The 16,200-nt window shown below is 42.6% G+C and overlaps 1 protein-coding gene and 1 long non-coding RNA gene across 2 annotated transcripts; one reads left to right on the top strand and one right to left on the bottom strand.

Moving 5' to 3' along the window:
- Positions 1-420: 420 nt before the first annotated feature.
- Positions 421-4,666, top strand: LOC127910277 (uncharacterized). Its single transcript, XR_008074089.1, has 3 exons — positions 421-1,487; positions 3,682-3,824; positions 4,538-4,666. It is a non-coding gene; the product is annotated as an uncharacterized LOC127910277 (long non-coding RNA).
- LOC118397358 (dual specificity protein phosphatase 13-like) lies at positions 4,292-6,369 on the bottom strand. Its single transcript, XM_035792019.2, has 3 exons — positions 5,679-6,369; positions 5,134-5,351; positions 4,292-4,713 (listed from the first exon to the last, which is right to left on the bottom strand). Exons 1-3 carry the CDS (start codon positions 5,828-5,830, stop codon positions 4,508-4,510), a joined length of 576 nt encoding a protein of 191 aa, XP_035647912.1. The 5' UTR covers positions 5,831-6,369; the 3' UTR covers positions 4,292-4,507.
- Between the last annotated feature and the right edge of the window lie 9,831 nt (positions 6,370-16,200).

Here is a 16,200-nt window from a genome sequence, read left to right as displayed (position 1 = left end):
AACGGTCTATGACTTGGGTGGCTGGAGTCTTTGACAATTTGTAGAGTCTTCCACTGACACCGCCTGGTATAGAGGTCCTGGATGGCAGGGAGCTTGGCCCCAGTGATGTACTGGGCCATACGCACTACCCTCTGTAGCACCTTGCAGTTGGATGCCTAGCAGTGGCCATGCCAAGCGATGATGCAGTCAGTCAAGATGCCCTCAATGGTGCAGCTGTGTAATTTTTTGAGGATCTTAGGGCCCACGGCAAATCTTTTCAGCCTCCTTAAGGGGAAGAGCCATTGTTGTGCCCTCTTCAGGACTGTTTTGATGTGTGGACCATAATAGTTCCTTAGTGATGAGGACACAGAAGAAGTTGAAGCTCTCGACCTGATACACAATAGTCCTGTCGATGTGGATGGGGGCATGCTCGGCCTGGTTCTTGTAGTCCACGATCAGCTCCTTTATCTAGCTGACGTTAAGGGAGAAGTTGTTGTCCTTGCACCCCACTGTCAGGTCTCTGACCTCCTCCCTGTAGGCTGTCTCATCGTTATCGGTGATCAGGCCTACCACCGTTGTGTCGTCTGCAAACTTAATGATGGTGTTGGAGTAATGCGCGGCTACGCAGTTGTGTGTGAACAGGGACTACTGGAGGGGACTAAGCACATACCCATGAGGGGCTCCCATGTTGAGGGTCAGCGTGGTGGATGTTGCCTACCATCTGGTTGTTGTTTCGTGTTGGTATTAATTGACTGATGATAGTTCTTAACATAGTCCAGCTCCGTACTATTTTGTCTTGGACACGGCTTATTACTTAGGCTGTGATTCAATCCGATCAGATGTAGATCCGCATTGTAGCTTACTTGAAATTGAAAGGTAATTTCTGATTGAGCTGACATGCAGCGTGAGAAAAAAAGGTGCGTAGCCCACAAAGCGTGAACTATTGGTGCTGTGAAAGGGGCAATCCCAAGATTCAAGTTGGGCCTTCTGCGCACCAAAACAATTCTAGAAATGTCTGAACTTCTCATCTCTACAGATATCAGATCTAGGTCCATCAGCAATATCAGGAAGTTCCTGTTAGGGTAAATGGCCGTCTTCTGGACTACTTTCGGAAGGGCACGATGGAGAGAGATGTGATGATACAACGTGAGGTACGCCAACACTAAGGTAGACGATCTGCTCATACCCATAATACAATGCATGAGAACCTTCCCTGGAGAGGAGAAGTGAGAAGATGAGAAGAGCAGAGAAAACAATGTGATGTAGAGGGATTAGTGAGAGGCCTCCGTCTTATTAATATCATACATGACTGCCCGTCTCAACTTGTGGCATTTCTATTCCTTTCAGAGAGCTAAATATAGGGTCCATAATTCATTGCCCATTGCTCATTTAAGGTCCCTTTGCAGAGAGAGAGAGGCTGCCTGCCTGGCTGTCACATAAATCCCATACTTCCTGTCCTCTGGTGAAGAGGCTCTCTGAGAGGAGCCAGTGTAATGTCATTCTGAAAGGTAAGACTTTTGGAAGTAGTTAATGTATAACTATTTAATGTGCTTTCCAAGGACTGTGGGACTGGGTTGAGGTCGTTTTGACAAATCCAGATGTAGTTCTAAAATACATGTTGCACATGGACGTTATCTTTATTAGTCTGCCTGGAAAGATATCCAATGTAGTATTAATGATTATTGACGAATATAACTTATAAATGCCTCGTGAGCTTAGTTTAACAGTGTTATCCAAAATATAACTTATTTTACTCCTATGTTTGTAAACATTGTAAATGTAAACAAAGAGTGTATAGCCTCACAACATGCTTACAACTATAAAACTAGCTCTGTCTATTAATTTGAGAGTGATTCAATTTCTCCAGCTTTTTCCTGAAACACTGGTGGGTGACAGCCGACTCCTGGCATTGAGCATGTTGATTTTTTTTTTTTACCCATCCACCCTCTTCGGAGAACACCTATCTTTTTTTTTTTAATTACAGATTTTCTGCTACATATACATATATTTGACATATACATTTACATTTTACATACATTTTGCATACACATTTTACATACAGTGGGGCAAAAAAGTATTTAGTCAGCCACCAAATGTGCAAGTTCTCCCACTTAAAAAGATGAGAGAGGCCTGTAATTTTCATCATAGGTACACTCCAACTATGACAAAATGAGGGGGGAAAAATCCAGAAAATCACATTGTAGGATTTTTAATGAATTTATGGTGGAAAATAAGTATTTGGTCACCTACAAACAAGCAAGATTTCTGTCTCTCACAGACCTGTAACTCTTCTTTAAGAGGCTCCTCTGTCCTCCACTCGTTACCTGTATTAATGGCACCTGTTTGAACTTGTTATCAGTATAAAAGACACCTGTCCACAACATCAAACAGTCACACTCCAAACTCCACTATGGCCAAGACCAAAGAGCTGTCAAAGGACACCAGAAACAAAATTGTAGACCTGCACCGGGCTGGGAAGACTGAATCTGCAATATGTAAGCAGCTTGGTTTGAAGAAATCAACTGTGGGAGCAATTATTAGGAAATGGAAGACATACAAGACCACTGATAATCTCCCTCGATCTGGGCCTCCATGCAAGATCTCACCCCGTGGGGTCAAAATGATCACAAGAACGGTGAGCAAAAATCCCAGAACCACACAGGGGGACCAAGTGAATGACCTGCAGAGAGCTGGGACCAAAGTAACAAAGCCTACCATCAGTAACACACTACGCTGCCAGGGACTCAAATCCTGCAGTGCCAGAGGTGTCCCCCTGCTTAAGCCAGTACATGTCCAGGCCCGTATGAAGTTTGCTAGAGAGAATGTGGATGATCCAGAAGAAGATTGGGAGATTGGTAGATGGGGGTGGAAACATCATGCTTTGGGGCTGTTTTTCTGCAAAGGGACCAGGACGAGTGATCCATGTAAAGGAAAGAATGAATGGGGCCATGTATCATGAGATTCTGAGTGAAAACCTCCTTCCATGAGCAGTGTTTCAGCATGACAATGATCCCAAACACACCGTCCGGGCAACGAAGGAGTGGCTTCGTAAGAAGCATGTCAAGGTCCTGGAGTGGCCTAGCCAGTCTCCAGATCTCAACCCCATAGAAAATCTTTGGAGGGAGTTGAAAGTCCGTGTTGCCCAGCCAGCAACAGCCCCAAAACATCACTGCTCTAGAGGAGATCTGCATGGAGGAATGTGCCAATATACCAGCAACAGTGTGTGAAAACCTGGTGAAGACTTACAGAAAACGTTTGACCTCTGTCATTGCCAACAAAGGGTATATAACAAAGTATTGAGATAAACTTTTGTTATTGACCAAATACTTATTTTCCACTATAATTTGCAAATAAATTAATTAAAAATCCTACAATGTGATTTTCTGGAATTTCTTTTCTCATTTTGTCTGTCATAGTTGAAGTGTACCTATGATGAAAATTACAGGCCTCTCTCATCTTTTTAAGTGGGAGAACTTGCACAATTGGTGGCTGACTAAATACTTTTTTGCCCCACTGTAGATACTTTTGTACCTGTTTCCTCCAGCATCTTCACAAGGTCCTTTGCTGATGTTCTGGGATTCATTTGAACTTTTCGTATCAAAGTACGTTCATCTCTAGGAGACAGAAGACGTCTCCTTCCTGAGCGGTATGATGGCTGCTTGGTCTAATGGTGTTTATACTTGCGTACTATTGTTTGTACAGATGAACGTGGTACCTTCAGGCGTTTGGAAATTGTTCCCAAGGATGAACCAGACTTGAGGGGGTCTACAATTTTCTTTCTGAGGCCTTGGCTGATTTCTTTTGATTTTCCCATGATGTCAAGCAAAGAGGCACTGAGTTTAAAGGTAGGCCTTGAAATACATCCACAGTTAAACCTCCAATTGACTCAAATTATGTCAATTAGCCTATCAGATGCTTCTAAAGCCATTACATAATTTTCTGGAATTTTCCAAGCAACAAGTTTTAATGACTCCAACCTAAGTGTATGTAAACCTCCGACTTCAACTATATTTAATTGCTTCAAAAAGCTCCTCTGTAAATTGGAACTGTGATTCTGCCCTTAACACCACTCTGGGGGTGCATCCCAAATGGGCACTACTTTTGACCAGAGCCATATGGGCCCTGATCAAAAGTAGTGCAGTATATAGGGAATAGGGTGCCATTTGGGACTCAAATTGAGAATCTTAATTCAATAAACTACAAACAGATTAAGCACGGATCATTTTACACATCATTATGGACAAATGTTGAAGTGCAAATGTTTTCTACAGTAAACAGTAGAGTGTTGGCAGGAACAGAAAGACATTTGAGACACAGTGCTGCCTATTTATTGTAAATCAGTCAAATATAATATGTTAAAAAGACAAACAAACTATTTTATTTCCAGTGAAAAGTCAAGTCAAAATCAGAAATCGAATTGCCTTGTGCAGACAGAGCTTATTAAGAAATTGACATTTCATCAGTTTAAAAGGGTTGACTTTTAGTGTCTCAGTGATCTTTGTAGTATAATGTTGACCTGTCTTCATATTCACCTCTTCTCCTGCTTCTTTGTGTGCAGTTTCGTATCCAACGCTCTGAGTTGTTTTAGGAATCCTGTATTTGGAAAGATCCACCTGTGCTCTTTGACCTTTGTGATGGCATCTAGCAAGGAGTAATGGTGATGGATCATCAAGTAGGCCAGCACCAGAGAAGCAGACCTACTCACACCTACAGCACAGTGGACCAGGATCCTGGCTGTGGACGAGGGAAAAAAAGTTTAATAAAATGTATTTGGTTAAAAACATATACAGCAGGATGTACATTGTATCCCAAGAGGATAGCACTTCAAAGTATTAATTAAAGTGGTCCATCTGATCAAAAAACATTCCTTACACTAGGACACTTCAACAGGTGACTATCTCGGAAAATAAAGGAAAAGGAGAATTCTGTTTCTGCATAGATCTGATTATTTAATTAACTGGGTATACAGAAAGGCTTACATTTTGGCGTAAACCTGATATTGTGAGACATACTTTATGGGCCAGTTTTCCGAGAGACAGATTAAGAATAAACCTTTGAGTCCAAGACTAGGTTTGATCTGTGTTTGTGAAACCAGCCCTATATGCAAAATCTAATGACTGTAAAATACTAAATGGGATGGCTATGCTTGCCTACCGTCTGCTGTGTTTAGTGCATCTTGGATGTAATCGGCAGAGGAATAGAAATACAGTGAAATGTCAAAAGATGGTGAATCGTCAGCAGGCACTCCATGGTAGTCCACTGTTGACCCATAGAAAGTGTGGCTCCCTAGGCAGTGCTGCCTCCCATGGGCAGCATTCAGGACATGAGTGATTCCAAGTTTCCATATGCTGTATCGATCATTGGCTACAGACCTGCAGAAAAAAAACGGAATCTCATATATTTCTTTCATAGTATATTCTTCCGAAAACCCTTGTAAACATTGAGAGAAACATTGTAAAATAATTGCAATAAGCTGTGTAATAATAAAATGTCATTTACCAGAGTCGTTTATCCAAAGTGGCTTACAATTATGTGTGCATCCATTCTTTTACATATGGGTGGTTCCAGAAATCGAACCCACTATACTCCTTTGCAAGCCCATGCTCTAACAACTAAGCTACAAATAAGATTATTATTCACATGCAATTCAGTTAGCTTGTAATGGGCAATTTGTGAAGGAATAATACTGCATGACTTACATGTCCCCAATGAAAAGGTTAGTCCAAACTTCATCCACTGGGTTGCCAAATCTTTTGCCACCAAAGAGAATCTTCACCAAGTCCTTCACAGATGGAGTGTCAGAGGAGGAACCACATCCTTCCTGAACAGTTGTTGTTGACACCTTGGACATGACTGTCCTCTCAGTGCTGGACAATGGACATCATTTTTTACAATAATACCATATCAATGGTAGGACTTGCCTGAGTCCAATGTTCCCTCTAACTGTGCGTGCACGGTCACGCAGCTCCTCTTACACACAGAAGAATTGCCAGCCAACAGAGACGCAGAATGACGTTCACTAGAGTTGCCGCATTAGTGTAAACTATCTTCCCATAAACATATTAACGTTTATCTTAGAATGTGGGAACTGTGATCGAATCAACATAATATCAGTTCCTTTCAATGCAACAAAACAAATCGAACTTTACAAGATCAAGACTGAGGATAATTACTATGACTTGCGATCTTTCAGAGCGCAGAGCCACGTTTACAGTAGCCATTTCTTGATGATTTGCTAGTTAGCAAGTTATTAACCAAGTTATAGCTTATTTTGGTCAGCAATGTGGGGGTGATTGCTTCCTAGTTCCATTTCTAGGCATCATGTGCACGTTAGGTAAGGATCTTTTTTTTTGTCTTAAAGAGGCAGTGTTGTATTTTGAGACAGGCTTGAATATGCAAAGAGGCCAGTAGGCAGAGGGTAGCCTGCATTTCTGTCTGATTCTCTGTTTGGTAATAACAATGATAATAATGAATTGTATTTTGTAAAGTGGTTTCTTGCATCATACAATACAACACAATGTTCAGTCACCTATTTGGACAATGGTGTTTACAAAAAATATATATCTGGTAACTTGAGCTTTCGGACAGTTAGAAATCTGTCCTACAGGTTATATTAGAAGGATGAGTGTGAATGTCAAGCCCTTTTATAGTGGAGAGGAAAACAGGCCTTATGCAAAGTCTAATGACAGTAAAATACTAAATGGGATGGCTATGCTTATCTAACACCTGCTGTGTTTATATTGCATCTTGGATGTAATTGGCAGAGGAATAGAAATACGGTGAAATGTCAAAAGATGGTGAATCATCAGTAGGCACTTCATGGTAGTCCACTGTTGACCCGTATAAAACATGGCTCCATAGGCAGTGCTGCCTCCTATGGGCAGCGTTCAAGACATGAGTGATTCCAAGTTTCCATATGCTGTATTGACCATTTTGGTGCCAGGACAGAGAAAAGTTTGGACTGGGCTGAGTGGCAGCTGTCCTCCCGTAAGGCTGGGAGGGCCAAGAGACCTGAGGTGGCAGAACGGAGTGTTCGGGTTGGGGTGTAGGGTTTGAGCATAGCCTGAAGGTAGGGAGGGGCAGTTCCTGTTGAGCTTGAGGCGGTCGGCAGACGTCCAAGTTGAGATATCTGCCAGTCACGCAGAGATGCGTGTCACCACTGAGGGAAGGTGAAAAGCAGTTGAGTGTCATCCGCATAGCAATGATAGTAGAGACCATGTGAGGATATAACGGAGCTGAGGGACTTGGTGTATAGAGAGAAGAGGAGAGGGCCTAGAACCGAGCCCTGGCGGACACCGAGCCGTGGTGCAGACGCAGATCCTCTCCTCGTCACCTGGTAGGAGCAGCTTGCCAGGTAGGATGCAATCCAAGATTGTGCAGAGCCCGAGATGACCAGCCCTGAGAGGGTGGAGAGGAGGATCTGATGGTTCACGGTGTCGAAGGCAGTGGATAGATCTGGGAGGATGAGAACAGAGGAGTGCCATTCATCCTCCGTCACCACCTCATGTTTCAGCATGTTTTTTTTTAAATAGATAGATTTAGAGTTAGATCAACTTAGATTTTTTGGCATGGAAATATACAGGATGCTACCCGAAACAACATAACCTTCACTCCAAATCAAAACTCCAAACCTACAACCTGATTTTGGACGGAATTACCTGGAATGCTTCCTACACCCATGGATTGTTATTCCCAAACCATACAGCAAATGCTATGGGAAACAAACAGAAACCTGAAAACACCATCCAACCTGGAACTGAGTAAGTAATGCTTAGCCTGAAGCAATTTTTTACTTTCAAAAGCCAAGAAGAAAAATACATTACAATGATATATTTTACTTTATAAGGACTGAATACTAAGGCTACCAAGCTTGTGAAGGCTACCAAGCCCCCCTTCCTTTGCTCACCTCCATCACACAGGCATTGTTGGGGCAAGTGACTCTGAACTTACAATGGCCAGTCCCAAGTCGTTATATATTTTTGTTTTTTTTCTTGTGCATTTTGCTATAACTTTGTTATAACTTTGTTCGACAAGACAGATCTTCCAAACGTGTGGGAGTGGCAATCTTTACCAAAGATCACCTTCAGTGCTCAGTTGTCTCCACCAAGTCTGTCCCCAAACAATTGTATTTGCTGGTATCAAGTATTAAACTTTCAAATAGCTCTTTGTTGACTGTTGCTGGGTGCTATCGTCCTTTTCTGTAATGACCTTAGTGATCACTGTTTTACAGCCTGTGTTCGTAATGGCTGTGAAACAACGTGTCCAGTTTGTCTTAGACGCTTGCTAAAACACTTTAATGAGCAAGCCTTCCTTCATAAACTGGTCTCTGTAAAATGGTATAGAATCAGCTTGATTCCCTCTTTCAAAGAAGCTTGGACCTTCTTTTTTTATATTTTCAGTGGTATTGTTAAGGAACACGCCCCCATAAAGAAAATTAGAATTAAAAACAGGTTCAGCCCCTGGTTCGACTGTGATCTTGCAGATTTACTACACCTCAAGAATCGCATTTGGCGAAAGGCTCGGCACACGCAGACTCAGGCTGACTGTCTCTCGTTCAGGCAAATGAGAAATAAGTGCACTCGGGCTATCCAGAAGGCCAAAGTTAGTTACTTTAAGGAACAGTTCTGTCTCTGTGGATCTAACCCCAAGAAGTTCTGGAAAACGGTTAAATACCTGGAGAATAAACCTTCCTCCTCACAGCTGCCGATGTTGATGATGTGGTTGTTACTGACAAGAGGCACATGGCTGAGCTCTTTAATCACCACTTCATTAACTCAGGATTCCTATTTGACTCAGCCATGCCTCCTTGCCCGTCTACCATTTCCTCATCTCCCACCCCTTCTAATGAGACTATCACGATGCTGCTCCCTCCTTTTCCCCTGCCCCGCGACAAATGTTCTCCCTGCAGGCAGTCACTGAGTCTGAGGTGCTAAAGGAGCTCCTGAAACTTTACCCCCAAAAAACATCTGGGTCAGATGGTTTAGACCCTTTCTTCTTTTAGGTTGCTGCCCCTATCATCGCCAAGCCTGTCTCCGACCTTTTTAACCTGTATCTCCTTCTGGGGAGGTTCCCATTGCTTGGAAGGCAGCCACTGTTAGTCCTTTATTTAAAGGGGGAGATCAAGCTGACCCTAACTGTTATAGGCCTATTTCTATTTCTTTTGGGAAAACTTGTCAATAATCAACTGACTGGCTTTCTTGATGTCTATAGTATTCTCTTTGGTATGCAATCTGGTTTCCGCTCAGGTTATGGATGTGTCACTGTAACCTTAAATGTCCTCAATGATGTCACCATTGACCTTGATTCTAAGCAATGTTGTGCTGCTATTTTTATTGACTTGGCCAAACCTTTTGATACCGTAAACCATTCCATTCTTGTGTGCCAGCTAAGGATTATTGGTGTCTCTGAGGGGTCTTTGGCTTGGTTTGCTAACTACCTCTCTCAAAGAGTGCAGTGTATAAAGTCAGAAAATCTGCTGTCTCAGCCACTACCCCAAGGCTCAATCCTAGGCCCCAGGCTCTTCTCAATTTACATCAACAACATAGCTCAGGCAGTAGGAAGCTCTCTCATCCATTTATATGCAGATGATACAGTCTTATACTCAGCTGGCCCCTCCCCGGATTTTGTGTTAAATGCTCTACAACAAAGCTTTATTAGTGTCCAACAAGCGTTCTCTACCCTTAACCTTGTTTTGATCACCTCCAAAAGAAAGGGCATTTGGTTCGGTAAGAAGAATGCTCCTCTCCCCACAGGTGTGATTACTACGTCTAAGGGTTAAGAGCTTGATGTAGTCACCTCATACAAGTACTTGGGAGTATGGCTAGATGGAACACTGTCCTTCTCTCAGCACATATCAAAGCTGCAGGCTAAAGTTAAATCTAGACTTGGTTTCCTCTATCGTAATCGCTCCTCTTTCACCCCAGCTGCCAAACTAACCCTGATTCAGATGACCATCCTACCCATGCTAGATTACGGAGATGTAATTTATAGATCGGCAGGTAAGGGTGCTCTCGAGCGGCTAGATGTTCTTTATCATTCGGCCATCAGATTTGCCAACAATGCTCCTTATAGGACACATCTCCGCACTCTGTACTCTTCTGTAAACTGGTCATCTCTGTATACCCATCACAAGACCCACTGGTTGATGCTTATTTATAAAACACTCTTAGGCCTCACTCCCCTCATCTGAGATATCTACTGCAGCCCTCATCCTCCACATACAACACCCGTTCTGCCAGTCACAATCTGCTGAAGGTCCCCAAAGCACACACACATCCCTGGGTCACTTGTATTTTTAGTTTACTGCAGCTAGCGACTGGAACGAGCTGCAACAAACACTCAAACTGTACAGTTTTATCTCAATCTCTTCATTCAAAGACTCAATCATGGACACTCTTACTGACAGTCGTGGCTGCTTTGCTTGATTTATTGTTGTCTCTACCTTCTTGCCCGTTGTGCTGTTGTCTGTGCCCAATAATGTTTTTATCATGTTTTGTGCTGCTACCATGTTGTGTTGCTACCATGCTGTGTTGTCATTTGTTGCTGCCTTGCTATGTTGTTGTCTTGGGTCTCTCTTTCTGTAGTGTTGTGTTGTCTCTCTTGTCGTGATGTGTGTTTTGTTTTATATTTGATTTATTTATAATAAAAATGTTAATAATAAAATGTTGCAGTGATCTGTACACAATTCCTGGAAGATGAAAATGTCCAAATTCTTCCATGGCCTGCATACTCAACAGACATTTCACCCATTGAGCATGTTGGGATGCTCTCGATCGACATGTACGACAGTGTGTTCCATTTCCCGCCAATATCCAGCAACTTCACACACCCATTGAAGAGGAGTGGGAGAACATTTCACAGACTGCAATCAACAAATGTTGGGATACAGACTGCAATCAACAGCCTGATCAACTCAATGGGAAGGAGATGTGTCGCGCTGCATGAGGCAAATGGTGGTTACACCAGATACTGACTGGTTTTCTGATCCACACCCCTACCATTTAAAAAAAGTTATATGTGACCAACAGATGCATATCTGAATTCCCAGTGATGTGAAATTCATAGATTAGGGCCTAATGAATTTATTTCAATTGAATGATGTCCTTATATGAACAAATCTTTGAAATTGTTGCATGACACATTTGTATTTCTACACATATAAAACATTCATGGACATTTAGCTAGCTAATTTGTCCTGGGAGATAAACATGGGTTGTTATTTTGCCTGATGAATATGTTACTTTTTTACTTTTGTTCGTAGAATTCTGACCCATTTTGAGTCACAGAAAATTGTGCGTTCTATACTCTGACAATTAATCCACAGATAAAAGGTGAAACCTAGTTTGTTTTCTTTGATTAATCTCTCCTCGTTCACTCTTGTTATTCGGTCGATTTTATATGGCAGTTGGCAACCACTTTTAAGGTGCATTACCACCACCAACTGGACTGGAGTGTGGACCTTGTTCGTTTTTCAATCACTGAAGTAGGTATATGCTTGTAAAAAACAATGAGTAGATGGGAGATGTGGGACTTGCAGTGCACCAAGCATCTAAAATACAACCAAGTTCTATTTTAATGCCATACAACTCAATGCCATAGAACTCTCCTTCTGTGGCCTCCAACTGCTCTTAAGTGCAAGTAAAACTAAATGCATGCTATTCAATTGATCACTGCCCGCACTTGCCCGCCCGTTCAGCATCACTACTCTGGACGGCTCTGACTTAGAATACGTGGACAACAACAAATACCTTGGTGTTTGGTTAGACTGTAAACTCTCCTTCCAGACTCACATTAAGCATCTCCAATCCAAAATTGAATTTAGAATCGGCTTCCTATATCGCAACAAAGCATCCTTCACTCATGCTGCCAAACATACCCTCGTAAAACTGACCATCATACCGATCCTCGACTTGTGCCATCCGTTTTGTCACCAAAGCCCGATACACTACCCACCACTGCGACCTGTACGCTATCGTTGGTTGGCCCTCGCTTAATACTCGTCGCCAAACCCGCTGGCTACAGGTTATCTACAACTCTCTGCTAGATAAAGCCCCGCCTTATCTCAGCTCACTGGTCACCATAGCAGTACCCACTTGTAGCACGCGCTTCAGCAGGTATACAAAACCAATTCCTCCTTTGGTCGCCTTTCCTTCCAGTTCTCTCCTGCCAATGACTGGAACGAATTGCAAAAATCACTGAAGCTGGAGACTCATATCTCCCTCACTAGCTTTAAGCACCAGCTGTCAGAGCAGCTCACAGATCACTGCACATGTACAAAGTTAATCTGTAAACAGCCCATCTATCTACCTCATCTCCATACTGTATTTATTTATTTATCTTGCTCCTTTACCCCAGTATCTCTACTTCCACATTCATCTTCTGAAATAATAATTTAAAAAAAGATAACCCAGGAAGCTGGTCTCAACGGAGCATGCTCGGTCCACGAGTACATGGGCACCTTCTCCAGCCAAAGTGGGAGTTTTAGTCTGGGTTCTGTGACCTCCTCATCCTCAGGGCTCTGAATAGATCTGATCCTGGAGGGGGAGACCTCCATCCCCCGAAGAAGCCTTTCCAGATCAGTTTTAACATCCCGGTCATGACCTGAGCAATTTATTTTATTTTATTTTATTTAACTAGGCAAGTCAATTAAGAACACATTTTTATTTACAATGATGGCCTACCCTGGCCAAACCCGGACAACGCTGGGCCAATTGTGCGCCGCCCTATGGGACTCCCAATCATGGCCGGATGTAATTCAGTCTGGATACGAACCAGGGACTATAGTGACGCCTCTTGCACTGAGATGCAGTGCTCGGGTGCAATCAAATGAAACTGGACGGGCTCAGACTCTGGTTTCACAAGAGTGCTTGAGTTATGGATCATTTTCACATGCAAATAGCAATTCATTTCTATGATTTAGCGGTAGTGTTCAAGGAATGTCCTTCCATGAGAGCAGCATTGCTTTTCAAAACATGATTTGAAGCTATACATAGTTTGCAATTGAGTTATAGGCCCTTGTTTTATTTCAGTTGTTGGTTGATACACAATATATATAAAAACGTATGTGCATATCCCTTCAAGTTAGTGGATTTGTTTATTTCAGCCACACCCGTTGCTGACACATGTATAAAATCGAGCACACTGCCATACAATCTCCATAGACAAACATTAGCAGTACAATGGCCTTACTGAAGAGCTCAGGGACTTTTAATGTACAGTAGCACCCTTATAGGATGCCACCTTTCCAACAAGTGAGTTCATAAAATTTCTGCCCTGCTAGAGCCACCGCGGTCAACTGTAAGTGCTCTTATTGTGAAGTGGAAACGTCTAGGAGCAACAATGTCTCAGCCTCGAAGTGGTAGGCCACACAAGCTCACAGAACGGGACTGCTGAGTGATGAAGCGCTTAGCACTTAAAAATAATCTGTCCTCGGTGGCAAACCTCACTACCAAGTTTCAAACTGACTCTGGAAGCACCCTAGTGGAGTTTTACTCTGTAGGTTCACTCTATACAAGTGACACTTGCATTTGCAACGAAAAATAAATAAAACATAACAATAAAACTTGTATATGCAAAGCTAGTGAGTTTTTCAAGCGTTGGGCCAGTAACCAAAAGGTTGCTGGATCAAATCTCCGAGCAGACAAGGTAAAAATCTGTCGTTCTGCCCCTGAGCAAGGCAGTTAACCCACTGTTCCCCGGGTGCCGAAGACGTGGATGTCGATTATGGCAGCCCCCCGCACCTCTCTGATTCAGAGGGGTTGGGCTAAATGCGGAAGACACATTTCAGTTGGATGCATTCAGTTATACAACTGACTAGGTATCTCCCTTTCCCTATAAAGACGCAATGAAAAATCACCTCATCACAAACCCTCTGGCTGAAAGGTACATTTTCTGCATTTACTCATCTATCACTTTACTGTACTGTAAATTAACATATCTCACTGTAAATCAGGACAGTGGTCCCAGTGGGTCAATAGGTGGAGCATGTTGCTTGGGACCAGTATGAAAATGTATGCACTTACTAGTGTACGTCGCTCTGGATAAGAGCGCCTGCTAATTGACTCAAATGTAAAATATAGAGAGAAGCATAAACCTAACAATGTTTAGCAATAATATGGTTCCACTTACCCATTTAAATACAGCTGTTGTATACAGAACTAGCATTGATGTGCATAGCTTACTTTAATTGGAGCAATGACATGATTGTCGGTATAATAGTCTGGGCTTGTTTCGGTGTGGCCGCTTTCCTGTTTGGGTCCGCTGCATGTGTTGTCATCCTTTCAGAGCTGTTGCAGAGAAACAGGAAAGGCACCCCCACCACAACGTCTTCATGCTAAACCTCACAGTCATGGACTTGGTTTTCATCCCCCCAGGTGTGTGAAACTATTTCATTGGGCACAACTGGGAGTTCGAATGCACTTTCAATTTCATCAATGCTTTGAGCTCAACTGGATGACCTCTCTTCATGACCTGTATGTGTCTGGACTGCTTCCAGGCTGTGGTACATCCAATCACCTATCATTTGAGGAAGGGCCTGACTTACAGAGTTCTGATGTCTGTTGGTGTTTGGGCTATCACAGTAGCCAATGGGACTGCATTGTTACTTGATCCCAGTTTATTCTCCAGTCCCGTCATCATCGTGACATACATAATATCCATCCTGACCCATCGGGTTCTGTGACGTCCTCATCCTCAGGGCTCTGAAGAGATCTGATCCTGAATGGGGAGACCTCAATCCCCAGGAGGAGGCTTTCCAGATCATTGTTAACAGCAAGGTCATGACTTTCTTTGCTTACATGCCCCAAATGTTAGTCCACTCTTTTTGATGGTTTATAACCATGAATGATCTAGTGTACTTATGAACCAGGGCTTTACCAGTTCTAATCAGTTCTAAGTCACGGCGTGCAGTCATGCCTATTTTCTACCTGGGTAAACAAGGGAAAGTGGACTGGCTCTTCCTCTGATTTCGCAAGAGTACTTGAGTCATGGGTTTTGGATTCAATCCCACAATGTTTGTTTTATTTTGTTAATGTTAATACTTGTTTTTGCCTAGACCCACCTTTCTATATGTTCTCCAAAGAGTGTATAACATTTAAAATTGAAATACAATCTTAGAAAATGGGTTCTTGAAAGGTTCTTTGAAGTGAGCAATGGTTCTACGTAGCATTATTTGTAGTCAAGAAAGCCGTTCTTGTAAGAGGTTATTCGCTAGGCTCTTTTCTGTCTGGATGAAAAGAACATTCTTCCTATAGGGTTGTGATTTTATTCTAACTGTTTTGTGTTTATGTTTCTGGGTTATTCTATGGCAGTTGGTCTGGAACCTTGAATCTAAAATGTCTCCATGTATTTGACTCCGGGCCTCCAGACCCCATCAACATTCTAAAACTGAATCACTTTTCTTGGTGGCTTGTCTCACTTTGATAAAGTGTGGATGAGCCTCATTGCTGAATGTAAAGTGTAATCAGATGCATTAAAATGCAATACTAGTACAGTTTTTAGATATAACCCATTATTGGTTCTACCTGGAACCCAGTGTAGCGAGTGCTTCATGAGAGAGTTCTACGTAGCACCAGAAAGGGTCGCCTACAGGAACAAATCAAAGAACCCACTTATGGTTCCTACAGGGATAAATTAAGCATGCAACCCTTTTTTGTTCTATGTAGAACCCTCTTGTGAAGGTAGAACCATTTTTGGAGTACAGTTAATTAAAGTGATTTTGTAGTCATTACTCAAACCAATAGAGTCACTGTCACCCGATGGGGGTCCAGATTTGAGTTGTATCAGAAAAAAAGGTATTTCCCCTACTAAGCCACACCTCCAATATAATGTCCCAGTGTGCCTAGTCTTTGAGTGAGTTGTAGAATAACCACCCATGACTGTACTTGTTAGTGACAGAAACATGCTTGTTGAATTTGTTTCTTTTTAGTCCTGTGGGCTTCACCAAGTGAGTTTCTAAGTGAATTATCATCATTTAACTCTAGACCTAAACTGTTATAGACCTATATCCATCCTGCCCTGCCTCTCTAAAGTCTTCGAAAGCCAAGTTTATAAACAGGTCACTGACCATTTCGAATCCCACCGTACCTTCTCCGCTGTGCAATCCGGTTCCCGAGCTGGTAACGGGTGTACCTCATCCACGCTCAAGGTCCTAAACGATATCATAACCGCCATCGATAAAAGACAGTACTGTGCAGCCGTCTTCATCAACCTGGCCAAGGCTTT

The sequence above is a fragment of the Oncorhynchus keta genome, chromosome 2, assembly GCF_023373465.1.
Source record: "Oncorhynchus keta strain PuntledgeMale-10-30-2019 chromosome 2, Oket_V2, whole genome shotgun sequence".
Classification (NCBI taxonomy): Eukaryota; Metazoa; Chordata; class Actinopteri; order Salmoniformes; family Salmonidae; genus Oncorhynchus; species Oncorhynchus keta.
This window is presented reverse-complemented; position numbering and strand designations above follow the sequence as displayed.

Coding starts and splice junctions, on each gene's coding strand:
- LOC118397358 (XM_035792019.2), bottom strand. CDS start 5,830: ATGTCCAAGGTGTCAACAACAACTGTTCAGGAAGGATGTGGTTCCTCC. Junction 5,352..5,678: donor AACCTTTTCATTGGGGACAT/GTAAGTCATGCA, acceptor TTTTTTCTGCAG/GTCTGTAGCCAATGATCGAT. Junction 4,714..5,133: donor TGCACTAAACACAGCAGACG/GTAGGCAAGCAT, acceptor CCTCGTCCACAG/CCAGGATCCTGGTCCACTGT.